This window comes from Lutra lutra, chromosome 4 (genome assembly GCF_902655055.1).
Source record: "Lutra lutra chromosome 4, mLutLut1.2, whole genome shotgun sequence".
In the NCBI taxonomy this organism is placed as follows: Eukaryota; Metazoa; Chordata; class Mammalia; order Carnivora; family Mustelidae; genus Lutra; species Lutra lutra.
This window is the reverse complement of record NC_062281.1, coordinates 146821451-146836620: the sequence shown is the minus strand read 5'-3', so window position 1 is coordinate 146836620 and position 15170 is coordinate 146821451. Positions and strand designations below refer to the sequence as shown.

The 15170-nt window shown below is 39.7% G+C and overlaps 1 protein-coding gene across 5 annotated transcripts in view; it reads left to right on the top strand.

The window, feature by feature from the left end:
- Positions 1-15170, top strand: part of PATJ (PATJ crumbs cell polarity complex component) — a 373314-nt gene that overhangs the window by 116573 nt on the left and 241571 nt on the right. For all 5 annotated transcript variants that reach the window (XM_047724601.1, XM_047724598.1, XM_047724600.1 and 2 more), the window contains one exon: positions 2911-3085. In XM_047724601.1, the coding sequence (XP_047580557.1) occupies positions 2911-3085 (175 nt within the window). The remainder of the gene's footprint in view (positions 1-2910; positions 3086-15170) is intronic.

The window sequence follows — 15170 nt, the reverse complement described above, 5'->3', positions numbered from 1 at the left end:
TTTCTTTTTCTGAACAATTAATTAGAAAATTATTTCTGAGAACCTTATGTGTAAAGGGCTGTTGTTGAGCCTATACTTAAGCCAACGTTTTGCAGCCTCGAAGAGCCTCTACCCTTCATGGGCTGTGAAACTGAACCTATAAATTAGCATAATTCATAAAGTGAAGCACACATGATAAATTCCCAATCAATAATACACTTAGTGTTACAAGTTTTAGGTTTCAGACAGAAAGTAGTTCTGTTTCCTGATGTTTGACTGCCCCTGCCTGGATGGTACCTCCAGGGAAGCCTGGGCGAGTCCGTCATTGCACCCAAGAGTCAGGCACACTTACGCATTTGCATCCCCAGCTCTTGTTATAAACTGGGCTTCTGGAAGGCAAGGCAATCTGATTGTGTTACCGTAGCAGGTGCTCAGGAAATATTTGTTGAATGAGAAAGTGAAATGCCACTTACCTGTGGTTATTCAGCAGCATTGCAACTCCCAGCCCTCCCTCCTTCTGCAGTGGCCTCGGTACACATAACCCACCCTTCCCTCGGCTCGGATTCTTCTTGCCTTTATTTTGTTGACCGTTCTGTTCTTGCACCTCACCAAGTATAAACCTTTGGAAAATTTCCCCCATTCCTCTTCTATAAACATTAACCTCCATTTGTCCAGGAACTCTTTTTTTTTTTTTTTTTTAGCTCCTTTGTTTTTTTAACCTTTGTGCACCCGTATGGCCCTTGCCCAACACCTGCATAGGCCCTCGAGGACTCGATTTGTTTTATGAGCTCCGGGTACCATGGTGCACTGGGTGAGCAGCTCTGTAAAGAGTGAGTGTGTCAGACACCGTGACAGATGAGAAATGTATGTCTGAGTCCAAGCACCAAGGTCCGTGGAGGAGGAGGGGGGCAAAGGGCACGAGCAGGCTTTGTGCGGAACAGGTAATGAAAAGCTTTATACAGACTGAGGCAACCTATGAAACCCAGAGCCATAATTGAAAAGGGCACTTTTACCAGCATAGGTGGATGGGAAAGCACTCTGCAGATAGAGCCTGTTCCCTCTTCCTAACACTGGTGTTGGCCTTCCAGCCAGAGTCTGGTCCCACTCCGGTCTCTCCTCAGTGGGGAGGAGACAGGCTTAGGCAAAGCTAGAACTCTGAAGCCATGATATGGATTAGAGTGCTTCGCAGGAATGTAGGTGCCTGTGGACAAGAGGGAAGGGTACACGGGGATGAGGCACAGGCCCCTGAGACTTCCTATAGTACCCCTGAGCATTACAATTACTTGCATCCTCTCTTCGGGTTCTGTTGCATTACCAACTGATTAGATCCTGATTCCAGATTTTCTGGATTTTTATTTTATTTATTCCAGATAAAAAGTGGTAGTACTGAGTTTACTGAAAGTTTGTTCATGACAAAGAAATGGAAAGAGTTTAGGTCATGCTTATAGGAAAAATTTTAGGATAATTTCTCTTTATTATTATTATTTTTAAGATTTTATTTATGTATTTGACAGAAACACAGTGAGAGAGGGAATACAGGCAGGGGGAGGAGGAGAGGGTGAGGCAGGCTTCCCACCGAGCAGGAGCCCGATGGCAGGGCTCGATCCCAGGAACCTGGGATCAGGACCTGAGCTGAAGGCAGACACCTAACGACTGAGCCACCCAGGTGCCCCAATTTCTCTCTCTCTTAGAAATCATTTCTGGGGCGCCTGGGTGGCTCAGTGGGTTAAGCCGCTGCCTTCGGCTCAGGTCATGATCCCAGAGTCCTGGGATCGAGTCCCGCATCGGGCTCGCTGCTCAGCAGGAAGCCTGCTTCCCTTCCTCTCTCTCTGCCTGCCTCTCTGCCTACTTGTGATCTCTCTCTGTCAGATAAATAAATAAAATCTTTAAAAAAAAAAAAAAAAAAAAAAAAAAAAAAAAAAAAAAAAAAAAAAAAGAAATCATTTCTGATTTTCTAAAAAGCCAGAACTCCAAAAAATCTTATAAATGTGTGGATTTAAGGAAGGCATTTGATCTTAGTTCATTATATTTGTCTACTATGCTGAAGAAAGATTGGCTGAGAATTTCTTATCAGTTACTGGGGTGTATCCTAAGGGTGATTAATGGACCTATGCCAGCGCACGCGCAGGTCTCTATTATATGTCCTAGGACTCTGTACACCACTCTGCCCTAGTCTTTTTTTCAGTAAATGAGGAAATGACACAGATGTCACATCAGGTAAATTTGCACATGGCACTTGGCAAAAAATTCCTTAGCCTGAGTTTCTCTGTGTATAAAATATGGTTGCTAGTATCTTTTCCCTCTAACTCATAGTTTGGTATGAGAATCAAATGAGGTAAACAAATGTAAATGAATTCTGAAATTTGTAAACACAGCCCCATTAAAAATGTGTTTTCTTAACATTATAAGCGCTGGGTGATGTATAGAATTGTCAGATCACTATATTATACACCTGAACGTAATGTAACACTGTGTGTTAATATGCTGAAATTAAAATTAAAAAAAAAATTTAATGTAAGTGTTTTTATTTGGTTATTTGTTATTCTGTGGAATTATTTTTTTTAAATAAGTGAAATGTTGTAGGAGTGCCTGCAGTTAGGTTGATATGGGAAAATGAGTAGTGAGATTAGAGTACAGTCATTAAGGGGGTTCTTTTGATAAAATATTTCTATTGCTAAAATGTCATCTTTTCCATGAGGCCATATGTAAAATTCTAACTCTCTTCCACTGAGCAGTCCCTCGCCCCCTTCATTGCTTCATTTTTTACCACACTACTTGTCATCATATGACATATTAAACATTTTATTTATCTAGTTTAATATAAATGAGAGTTCTGACTTGAAGGTTCTGCCCCTAGTAGATGCCTGTAACTATTTCTTGAAGGAATGAAGGATGAAAAAAAGCATCCTACTGTCTGGGTTTGCTCTTTAGGCGTGATGATTCCAAATGATGTCCAGGGTCCTGGCTTGCTTGTTGAACTCCTGGATGTGGCTCAAAGAAGGGAGCAAGAAGATTTGCCCTTATACCAACTCCCCAGGACCCGGGTTGTGTCCAAGGCCTCGGCATACATGGGACCATCGTCTTCCAGATATACCGCTGATGCGTGGTATGTTACCATTTATCTTTGTTTTCACATGATCGTTTTCTTTTTGCTCTTATTTAAAAAAAAGGCAGGATGAGGATGGAACATTTGGAAAATACAGAAAATATGAATAAAATTGAACATTAGACAATTATTATGAGAATATCATATACTTAACATCGAAGCATTTATACAAGTTTGTATTCTTGCAGTTGTGTGAAAAACGGATTACACAGAATATTTGCTTAGAAAATAAGAGTTTAATTAAGAGTTTATTTTAACAATGTAAGCAAGACATATAGACAAATTAAGGATGGAATGGATTCGAGAGACAGAGAGTTTGGTGGAATTGGTGACTGATAACGTGTCAGGGCAAGAGGACATAGTTGAGGATGACTTGCGTTTCTGGACCGGGACAATAAATGCATTGTGGCACCATTAATTCTTTCATAGGAGCAAAGGAGGCAACTTAAGTGTCCATTGATAAATGAATGGATAAAGAAGATGTTGGGGCACCTTGGTGGTTAGTCGGTTAAACATCTGCCTCAGTTCAGGTCGTGATCCCAGGGTTCTGGGATTAAGCCCCATGTCAGGCTCTCTGCTCAGCAGGGAGTCTTGCTTCTCCTTTTCATTCTGTGTTCTTTCTTGCTTGCTTGCTTTCAAACAAATAAGCAAAATCTAAAAAAAAAAAAAAAAAGATGTATATATGCAATGGAATATTACTCAGTGATTAAAAAAATGAAATATTGCCATTCTCAACAGCATAGATAGATATAGAGGGTGTTACACTAAATGAGATAGTTTGGATAGTGAAAGACAAATACCATATGATTTCACTTACATGCGGAATCTAAAAAACAAAACACACGAATAGATGAACAAACAGAAACTGTCTTATAAACAGAACAAACTGGTAGATGCCAGAGGGGAGGGGGAAGAGAGATGGGCAAAATGGGTGAAGGGGATTATAAAATAAATAAGTCATAAAGATAAGTACAACCTAAGGAATATAGTTAATAATGTGATAATTTTTAGGGTGACAGATGGTAGCTACATTTTTCTCAGTGAGCTTTTCCCAATGTATAGAACTGCGGAATCACTGTGTTGTACACCTGAAACGAATGTAACATCATCTGTTGTACTCGAATTTTTAAAAAAGTTTATAGGAGCATGAACAGGTTAGAAGGGAAAATGAATTTAGTTTGAGACATGTTGTGGGTTCCACAAAGTTAAGTAGAATCAATTAGATGTGTGATTCTGGGGATTAATGTTGAGGTCTATCCTGATGTGGATTACTGGGACCAAGATCAAGTGTAGGTGAAACTGCCAGATTTGAGTAGTCATCCAGGGTAAGCTCAGATAATAAAAAGAGCCTAGGGCCACAACTGCGGTCCTGCAAAGCAGCGATATGGCAGGTATGAAGAGAAGAAGAAAGTAGCATCGTGGAATGAACAAAACACTGGAAGCAATCGATGAACCTAGAGATAGGCGTAGAAACTGAGGTGGAGGATATTTTGTTTTTTAAGATTTATTTATTTTAGAGAGAAAAGGTGTGTGCTGGCAAGAAGGGGGCAGAGGGAGAGAAAGAAAAAATCCTCAAGCAGACTCCCTGATGAGTGCAGATCCCATTGTGGGGCTCCATCCCACAGCCCTGAGATCTTGACCTAGGCTGAAATCAGAAGTCAGACGCTCTAACCAGCTGAGCCACCCGGGCACCCCTGCGGAGGAGAACATTTTAACAAAAGGTCATCATAGACCCTCATGATGTGCTTCAGAGAGATCAGAGCGGATAAAACAGAAATGTTTGCACGGGGTTCGGCCACACGGATGCCCTTGGTAAGCATAGAACAGTTTTAGTGAAGTAGAATTAGAGAATAGTGGGCTGAGAATTGAACAGATCTGAAATTGGGCACAGTTAGTCCAGGAAGACTAGCATTTTCATAATCCTGGTCATGAAAAGAGACAGATATAATGCATGTTATTATGTAGCTAGAGGGTATTACTAGATTGAGGTAAGGAGGAGTTATACATATATAACGACATATGTATCGTATGTGTGTGTGTCTTTGTGTCTTTCTGGGGAAGATCCAGCTAAGGAATATGTCAGTGCTAGAAAGGGGGTGATTAAACATGGTCCCTGGTGAGGGTGAAGGGAGAGAAGGACATGGCACACCTAGAGAGATGGACCTTTGGTGGTTTGATGGGAGGAAGTTTACCTCCTCCACAGAGACAGATGCCAGGAATGAAAAGGAAAGTACAAATAGAAGTGCTGTTTGTGTCCGTGGGCAGGAATCCCAAGAGACTTTTTATTTTTATATTTTTTGTCATTTAGGTAAAGGTTATTTTAAAACAATGATGAGGTAGAAGTAATGTGGGATTAAAAGGAGAGGTATCAGAGTAGGGATTCACTTTTGAAACAAGGGTAGGAATGTAATGGCTTAGTGAAGGGAATGAAGTTTAGAAAATCTTGCCCCTCCCCCCTTTTCCAACTACCCAGATCAAGACAATGAGCATCACTCACTCACTTGAGCGGCATTTGTGGCAGAGAATCAGAAGCTGTAGAGAGAACAGAAGAGTTTGAGAGAACATTTGGTGAAGAGGTCAGGGTGTGGAGTTGTTTCTTGACCATTCAAGGCGATTCCATGCATTGTGATGGGTAGTTAGGCTGGAGGGTCTTGGGGGGTGGGTCTGGCAATGGAAACAAGGAAAAACTAGAGCAGCAGGGAAGGAAGGAGTTGGAGACGTTGTCCAAGCATAACAGGGATGAGAGATAGGATAGATTTATTGACTTCATGTTTGTATTAAAACTTTAGTCCAAGAATGGTTTTATGTTGATATATGAACCGTCTTAGAATAATAGCGTTTCTCAGTTCAGCAACTTCGTGACCTTTGCCTGTAGTTGTAGACAGAAACTTTCTATCACAAAAAGTTGGTCTCTGGGCTTCAGCATAGCTCCTGTCTGAGTGGAAAGGAATGACTCAGATCAGCTCAACTACTTGGAGGAATCCAGTGTCGTCTTATTCAGCAGAACTGGACCAGTGTGTCAAGGGGAGGCGCTGACAGGTTCTGTGTCCTGGTGTAAGTGATGGCACCAGCACCGGGGGACACGCATAGCCTTAAACAGGCAGTGGGTTTATTCTTTAGGAGAGATGCCTGGAGGTGGCAGTACTGGAAGGCTTAGGAATATAATTTTATGACTTTTTAAAAATTAAAAAAGAAATTTTTAAGTAATCTCCACACCTGGTGTGGGTCTTGAACTCATAGTCCCAAAGCCAAGAGTCATATGTTCCACCAACTGAGCCAGTCAGGTAGGTGCCCCTACTTTCATGACTTTTTATCCAGTCAAATTACTTTCCAAATGAAACATCTTTATTTTTAAAATTTCCCTTGGGCTTGGTGTTAATAATTGAATCTGGTCAAAGAATTCAGAAATGGGACTACTTCTGTAATAGTGTAGAACTGTGACTGCAGAATTGGACAATATCTAAACAATTTTCCAAGACCACCCCTCCTTTCTTATGCAGAAGACCAAATGGAACATCCATTGTGTCTTACTCAATTCTTCCAGCTTCTGAGAGGGAAGAGGCACTTGACTCCTACCCCATTCAGTACTTTTTCTCTTAATGTAACTGTGGCAAGATGATTTCTTATGCAGGTACAGGCATGCAAGAGTTTTGACCTAACTTTTGAGAGGGATCAGTCTTGCAGTTGAATGTTGTTTTTTGGGCTTGTTGTCATAGATTCAGGGGATATTGAAATTTCAGCAGGTTCTAGAAGAGTTCCTGTAAGTCGTATTTCCCCTTTCCGTCTTTCAAGATGTGCCCCATGGAGTTAGGTTCATTGGAGAACATTTATTCTCTGGAGCTTTCCCGAATAATGCATAGATTCTTTGGGAAGACAGTCTTTCAGATCAGGGTATCCTGAAGGGCTGAATGGTATTTTAGAGTTTCTGCTTTGCATTTATTTTTGTGTAGGACGCAGCAAAGTTTAATGCACAGTGTACTTCTGCCTCACACCGACACCAACTTCCCTGTACCTTTGGAGGCCTGTTTTTTTGTTTGTTTTTAATATTCAGTTTAAAGGGACGGTGCAGTGGATAATGTATCTTACTATGGATCGGAATATTTATTCCATTTATTAACTAAAAACAAAACAAAAACAGTTCACCTATTTCTCAACTTTGACCCCCTCCCTTTGCAACCACCACTGTATTCTCCGTATCTATGAGCTTGGTTTTTGATTATTGTTTGTCTTAGATTCCGCATATAAGAGAGATCATGTGGTATTTGTTTTTCTCTGATTTTTTTCACATAGCATAATACCCTCAAGTTCCATCCGTGTTGTCTCAAATGGCAAGATTTCATTCTTTTTATGGCTGTATTATAATCGTGTGTGTCTGTGTGTCTGTGTCTATACACCATGATTTCTTTATTCATCTGTCGATGGATTGTTTTCAGACAAACTATGAGAGACTCTGGACTCTGGGAAACAAATTGAGGATTACAGAAGGGAGCGGGGGTGGGGGATGGGGTGACCGGGTGGTGGGTATGAAGAAGGAGGGCACGTGATGTGATGAGCACTGGGTGTTACACGCAACTAATGAATCGTTGAACACTACATCAAAAACTAATGATGGGGGCGCCTGGCTGGCTCGGTGGGTTAAAGCCTCTGCCTTTGGCTCAGGTCATGATCCCAGGGTCCTAGGATCGAGCCCCACATCGGGTTCTCTGCTCCACGGGGAACCTGCTTCCTCCTCTCTCTCTCTCTCTGCCTGCCTTTCTGCCTACTTGTGATCTCTGTCTGTCAAATAAATAAAATCTTTAAAGAAAAAAAAAAAACTAATGATGTACTGTATGTTGACTAACAGAACATAATAATTTAAAAAAAGAAAAATTGTCTACTCAGATCTCCTGCCCATTTTTAAATTGGATCGTTTGTTTTTTGGTATTGAATTTTATGAATTCTTTGTATATTGTGAATTTTAGTCCCTTATCAGATAGATGATTTGCAGTTATTTTATCCTATTCAGTAGGTTGTCATTCCATTTTGTGTATGGTTTTCTTTACTGTGCAGAAGAAGCTTTTTAGTTTGGGGTAGCCCCATTTGTTGACTTTTTGCTTTTGTGACCTTTGTTTCTGGTGTTGGATTAAAAAAATAATTACTAAGACCTGTGTCAAGGAGTTCACCGCCTATGCTTTCTTCTAGGAATTTTATGTTTTCAGGTCTTAGATTCAAGTCTTTCATCCATTTTGAATTAATTTTTGTATATGCTGTAAAATAATGGTCCAGTTTCATTTTTTTGTATGTGGCTGTCCAGTTTTCTTTACACCATTTATCGAAGATACCATCCTTTCCCCAACTTTGTTGTAAATTAATGAGTGATCTATATTTGGGTTTATTTCTGGGTTCTCTATTCTGTTGATCGGTGTGTCTCTTTTTTGCCAATGCCATACTGTCTTAATTACTATAGCTTTGTAACACAGTTTGAAATCTGGAAGTATGTTTCTTCCAGCTTTGTTCTTTCTCAAGATTGCTTTGGTTCTTCTGGGTCTTTGTAGTTTCATACAAATATTTGTTCTGTTTCTGTGAAAAATACCATTGGAATAGCATGAATCTGTATATTACTTAGGATAATACAGACATTTTTTTTTTCTTAAGATTTTATTTATTTATTTGTCAGAGACAGAGGGAGAGAGAGAGAGCGCGCACAGGCAGACAGAGAGGCAGGCAGAGGCAGAAGAAGAAGCAGGCTCCCTGCCGAGCAAGGAGCCGGATGTGGGACGCAATCCCAGGACCCTGGGATCATGACCTGAGCCAAAGGCAGCTGCTTAACCAACTGAGCCACCCAGGTGTCCCGATAACACAGACATTTTTATGGTAATAATTTTTCCAGTCCATGAGCATGGAATAGCTTTTCATTTGTTTGTGTCATCTTTAGTTTCTTTCATTAATATCTTGTCTTTTTCAACATGCTAATCTTTCATCTTCTTGGTTATTTTTAGTTATTTTATTCTTTTTGAAGGAATTGTAAATGGGATTGTTTTTTCTTAATTTCTCTTTTTGATACTTTGTATCAGTATAAAGAAACACAACAGATTTTTGCATGTTGATTTTGTATACTACTTTGCTGAATTTATTTATTCTAATAGTTTTTGGATGGGTCTTTAGAGTTTTCTATGTGTAATAAATCTCATGTTTTCTATATGTAATAAATATCATTTGTCTAATAAATATCTGCAAATAGTGAGTTTTACTTCCTTTCCAATTTGGATGCCTTTAGTTTCTTTTTCTGGTTTAATTGCTCTGGGCTAGGACTTCCAGTACTATGTTGAAAAAAAAATATTAAGAGTGGACATCCTTGTCTTGTTCTTGATCTTAAAGGAAAAGTGTTCACCTTTTCACCGTTGAGTCTGAACTTAGCTATGGGCTTGTCATATATGGCATTTATTATGTTGAAGTACATTCCCTCTATACCTGCTTTGTTTAGAGTTTTTATTATAAATGTATGTTGAATTCTGTCAGATGCTTTTTTCAGCATCTACTGAGATGATCTTATGACTTTTATCCTTCATTTTGTTAACATAGTGTATCACATTGGTTTGTGAAATGGTCTACCATACTTGCATCCCTGGAATCAGTCTCACTGGATCATGGTGTATGATCCTTTCAGTGTATTATTGAATTTGGTTTGCTAATATTTTGTTGAGGATTTTTACATCTTTGTTCATTGGGTCTTGGCCTATAATTTTCTTTTTTTGTGTGGTGTTTTGGTATCAAGGTGATGCTAGTCTTATATGTTTTGAAGAGTTCACCTCCTTCTATTTTTTTGGATGATTTTGAGAAGAATTGGTATTAAATTGTCTTTGACTATTTGGTAGAATTCACCAGTAAAGCCATCTAGTTCTGGACTTTTATTTATTGGGAGGTTTTCAATTTCTGATTCAGTCTCCTTGCTAGTAGTTGGTCTATTCAGATTTTCTATTTTACCTGATTCAGTCTTGAAAGATTGTATGTTTCTAGTAATTTATCTGTTTCTTCTAAGCTGTCCAATTTGTTGGCATATAATTCTTCATAGTTGTCTTTTACAATTCTTTATATTTCTGTGGGATCAGTTGTAACATCTCTTTCATTTCTGATTTTATTTTGAGTCCTCTCTCTTTTTTTCTTGCTAAGTCTAGCTAAAGGTTTGCCAATATCGTTTATTTTTCAGAGAATCAGCTTATGATTTCATTGATCTTTTCTACTGTCATCTTATTGTGTCATGTTATGTTATGTTATGTTACATTATGTTACCTTACATTAGGTTAGGTTAGGTTACATTATGTTACGTTACATTATGTTATGTTGTTTTCCAAATTGAGAGAGCGCACAAGCAGGGGGAGCAGTAGGCAGATGCAGAAGGAGAGGGAAAAGTATGTTCCTCTCTGAGCAGAGAGTTTAACATGGGGCTTGATCCCAGACCCTGGGATCATGACCTCAGCTGAAGGCAGAGGCTTAACCAACTTAGCCACCCAGGCACCTCTCTACTGTCATGTTAGTCTCTATTTCATTTATTTCTGCTATATTCTTTGTTATTTTCTTCCTTCTACAAGCTTTGGGCTTTATTGGTTTTTCTAGTTCCTTGCTGTGTAAAGTTGTGTTGTTTGAGACTTGTTTCTTAAGGTAGGCATTTATTGCCATGAGCTTTCCTCTTAAAATTGCTTTTGTTGCATCATATAAAGTTTGGTATATTTTATTTACATTTTTGCTTATCTCAAGATTTTTTAAAATTTCTCTTTGCATTTCTTCTTTGACCCATTGGTTGTTCAGTAGCATTTTGTTTAAATGCAACATATTTGTGAACTTTTTAGTGTTTTTCTTGTAATTATTTTCTTGTTTTATACCATTGCAGCTAGAAGAGATGCTTTGTTTAATTTCAGTCATCTTAAATTGATTAAGACTTATTTTGTGGCCTAATATATGATCTGTCTTAGAAAATATTCCATGTGCACCTGAAGAATGGGTATTCTCTTGCTTTTGGATGGCGTAGTCTGTATATGTCTGTTAAATCCATCTGGTCTAACATGTCATTTAAGGCTGATGTTTCCTTACTGATTTTCTGTCTAGGTAATCTATCCATTGATATTAGTGGGGAATTAAAGTACCCTACTATTATTGTATTGCACTATTTCTCCCTTTAGGTCTGTTAATATTTCCTTATTAATATTTAAGTATTCCTATGGACTGACTGATCCCTTTATCATGATATAACACCCTTCTTTGTCTGTTATTCTTTGTTTTAAAGTTTATGTTGTCTGATATAAGTATGGCTGCTCCAGCTTTCTTTGGTTTCCATTTGCATGGAATATTTTTTCCCATCCTTTCACTTTCAGTCTGTGTGTGCCCTTTTATCTGAAGTGAGTCTCTTATAGGCAGCATGTGGATGGATCTTGTTTTTTAATACATTCAGCCGCTCTGTGTCTTTGGTTATAGATTTTAGTCCATTTATATTTAAAGTAATTATTGACATATGTGTTTATTGCCATTTTGTTAATTGTTCTCTGTTTTTGTAGTTGAGCTTTTCTCTGTTCCTTTCTTCTCTGACTTTCTTCCTTTGTGCTTTGATGACTTTCTTCAGTGGTGTGCTTATGTTCTTTTATCTTTGTGTATTTGCTATTGGTTTTAGTTTGTGGTTACCATGAGACTTATGTATAACAACTTACATCTATAATAGTCTACTTTAAGTTGATGATACCTTACATTTGATCCCATTCTAAAGCTCAACATTTTTACTCACCACCCCACACCATGTTTTGGTTTTGATGTCATATTTCACATCTTTTTCTCTTGTGTATCCCTTAACTAATTATTGTAATCATAGTTATTTTCACTGGTTTTTTTTTAACCTTTACACTAGCTTTTTAAATAATCCACAACCTTTACTATATATTTACTTTTCCAGTGACATTTCTTCTCTCACATGTGTTCTCTTTACTAATTAGCATCTTTCTTTTCAGATAAATTCTTTATCTCTCCTTCAGTTCTGAATCATAATTTTGCCACTTAGTGTATTTTTGGTTTGACATTTTTTTCTTTTAGCACTTTGAATATATCATGCCATTCCCTCGTGACCTGTAATGTTTGTGCTCAGATATCTGCTAGTAGTTTTTTTTTTTTAAAGGTTTATTTATTTATTCATTCATTCATTTTTCCTGTCTTTAACTTTTGGCATTTTATTTTTTTTTTTAAGATTTTATTTATTTATTTGACAAGAGAGAGAAAGAACACAAGTAGGCAGAGAGGCAGGCAGAGAGAGAGGTGAAGCAGGCTCCCTGCCGCGCAGAGATCCCAAAGCAGGGTTCGATCTCAGGAGCCTGAGATTATGACCTGAGCCAAAGGCGGAGGCTTAACTCACTGAGCCACTCAGGCGCCCCTAACTTTTGGCATTTTAATTCTAATGTGTCTTGGTGTGAATCTCTTAGGCTTCATCTTGTTTGGAACTCTGGGTTTATTGGAGCAGAATGACTCTTTCATTCCCCAAGTTAGGGAAGTTTTAGCCATTATTTCCTAATAAGATTTCTGTCTTTTCTGTCTCTCTTCTTCTGGGAGCCCTATAAAAAGTCAGTGTTAATTTGTTTGATGTCTTATAAATCCCTTAAGCTATTTTCACTTTTTTAATTTGTTTTTCCCTTTGCTTCTTTGATTGGGTGAGATCTTTGTCTTTGAGTTGCCTGATCTGACTTATCTAGTCATCTGTTGAACCCCTCTAGTGTATTTTTCAGTTCAGTTATTGCTTTCGTCAGCTCTGTGACTTCTGTTTGGTACTTTCTCATATTTTCCATGTCTTTGTTGAAGTTTTAACTGTTTTCATCCATTCTTTTTTTTCAAATTCAGTGATCATCTTTATATCCATAACTTTGGACTCTTTATCAGATAAATTGCTTATCTCCATTTTATTAAGGTATTCTTCTGAGGTTATTTCTTGTTCTTTCATTTGGAACATTCCTGTTTTTCTTCATGTTGCTTGACTTTCTGTGCTGGTTGTTACACAGTTGATGAAACCGCCGCCTCTCCCATTCTCAAAGGAATGGCCTCGTGTAGATGAAAATTTTCATTCAGCCCTTTCCACAGCTCTTGTTTCCCAAATCTCTGTGCTTGTCTGAGCAGCCTATTGTATTTTTCCTTTCTTTTTTCTTTTTTCAAAAGATTAATTTATTTATTGACAAAGAAAGAGAGAGGAACAGTGAGAGAGAGAACACAAGCAGGGCGAGTGAGAGAGGTAGAAGCAGGCTTCCTGCTGAGCAGGGAGCCCATGTGATGATACAGGGCTCGATCCCCCTCCTCGATCCCAGGACCCTGGGGTCATGACCTGAGCTGAAGGCAGATGCTTAACGACTGAGCCACCCAGGTGCCCCAGCGTATTGTATTTTTAATGGCTCCTGGTAGTTGAGGAAGTGCCAGTACCTTTCAGTGTCCAGAAAGGGGAGATTCAGGTTGATTGAAAGCCAGACCATCAGGCAGTAGCTTTAGAAGCATGCAAATATGTATAACCCTGAGGGGCCACATGTGTAAGCCCCACTGGCCACCAGACAGGAAATCTAGAGGTGTGTGTTGGGTGGCAATCACAAAACTTGGGACTCCAGAGGAGGGTATAGTAAGTTCCTTGTGAGGAGATAGCAGTGAGCTAGAGCAAAGCAGGAGAATGCCAGGTGGTGTTCACAGCCCACGCTCCTTCAGAGCAGCATAGTAGGTCGCCGAATGTGTGCCACACCTAAAATCTACCCCTCGGTCTGAAGCTCCAGAATAAGCAAAGTGAGCTTTTTCACAGGAAGGCAGAGGGGCAAGTGCCACAGTCTGCTGTCTTTGAATTGCCCTGGCGGTCGTAGCCTACCAAGAATCATCTTCTGATTGCTATAGTCCTGTGGGATCCAGGAATGCAAGACCCTTCATCCACCAGAGCCAGGCAGTCACGGGCTGTCCCCTGGGTGTCAGCTGCAAAAACTGGGTACCAGACTCATGGAAAGCTCTCTTCTAGGAGCCAGTGGCACTCCTGGAGTGTGGCAGAGGGTGAGCCCGATGAGAGCACTTGCCCTTCCAAGGTCTCTGGAAAGGATCAGTGAGCCTCAAGATGCATGCTTATTTAGAACCCTACCTCTCAGGCCACAGCCCTAGTGATTAATAGGCTCTTTCATGAAAAGACGAATCTCCTGGGTCTGTTGCTTCTTGCTATGCTCCAGGGGTGGTAGCTGTTAAAGAATTCTTTGTCCATTGGTTATAACTTAGTGGGACTCATGAGTGTAAGACTAACTGGCCCCAAGAATCAGGCAGTCACAAATATTGGGGCACCAGATTAGGGGTGTGAGCTCCTTTTGGGTGACACTGATTATTACAATCCTGTGTGACCAGGAACATGTACTCCTCTGGCTTCTAGAGTCAGGTGATCAAGAGGACTGATAGTAAGAGGTCAGATGCTCCTGGAAATGGAGATCTCTGGGAAGGGGCCTCTGGGCAAGCAGGGTGTGGTAACTCTGGAGGAAATCCTAGTGATTTTGTTCCAGGTATCCTTCTTTCCTTTTTTTTTTTTTTGTTAAGATTTTTTTTTTTTAAGATTTTATTTATTTATTTGACAGACAGAGATCACAAGTAGGCAGAGAAGCAGGCAGAGAGAGAGGAGGAAGAAGGCTCCCTGTTGAGCAGAGAGCCCTATGCGGGGCTCAATCCCAGAACTCTGAAATCATGACCTGAGCCGAAGGCAGAGGCTTTAACCCACTGAGCCACCCAGGCGCCCCTTTTGTTAAGATTTTTATTTATTTGTTGGTCAGAGAGCGAGCATGCACAAGCAGAGGGAGAAGCAGACTCCCCACTGAGCAGGGAGCCTGATGCAGGACTAGATCCCAGGACCCTGGGGTCATGACCTGAGCTAAAGGTAGCCACTTAACTGACTGAGTCACTCAGGTGTCTCTCCTTCTTCCTTATAAGTCAGCATGAGGTTCTGTCTTCAGAATCTACCTTTCTTCAGTCTTTTTTCTGACTCATCTCCATTATCAGCTTCTGCCAAAAGACATAAATGGGTGCCCATAATGGGGAACATGCACATTTCTCAGACTAATAGCAGATCTGTAGTATAGAT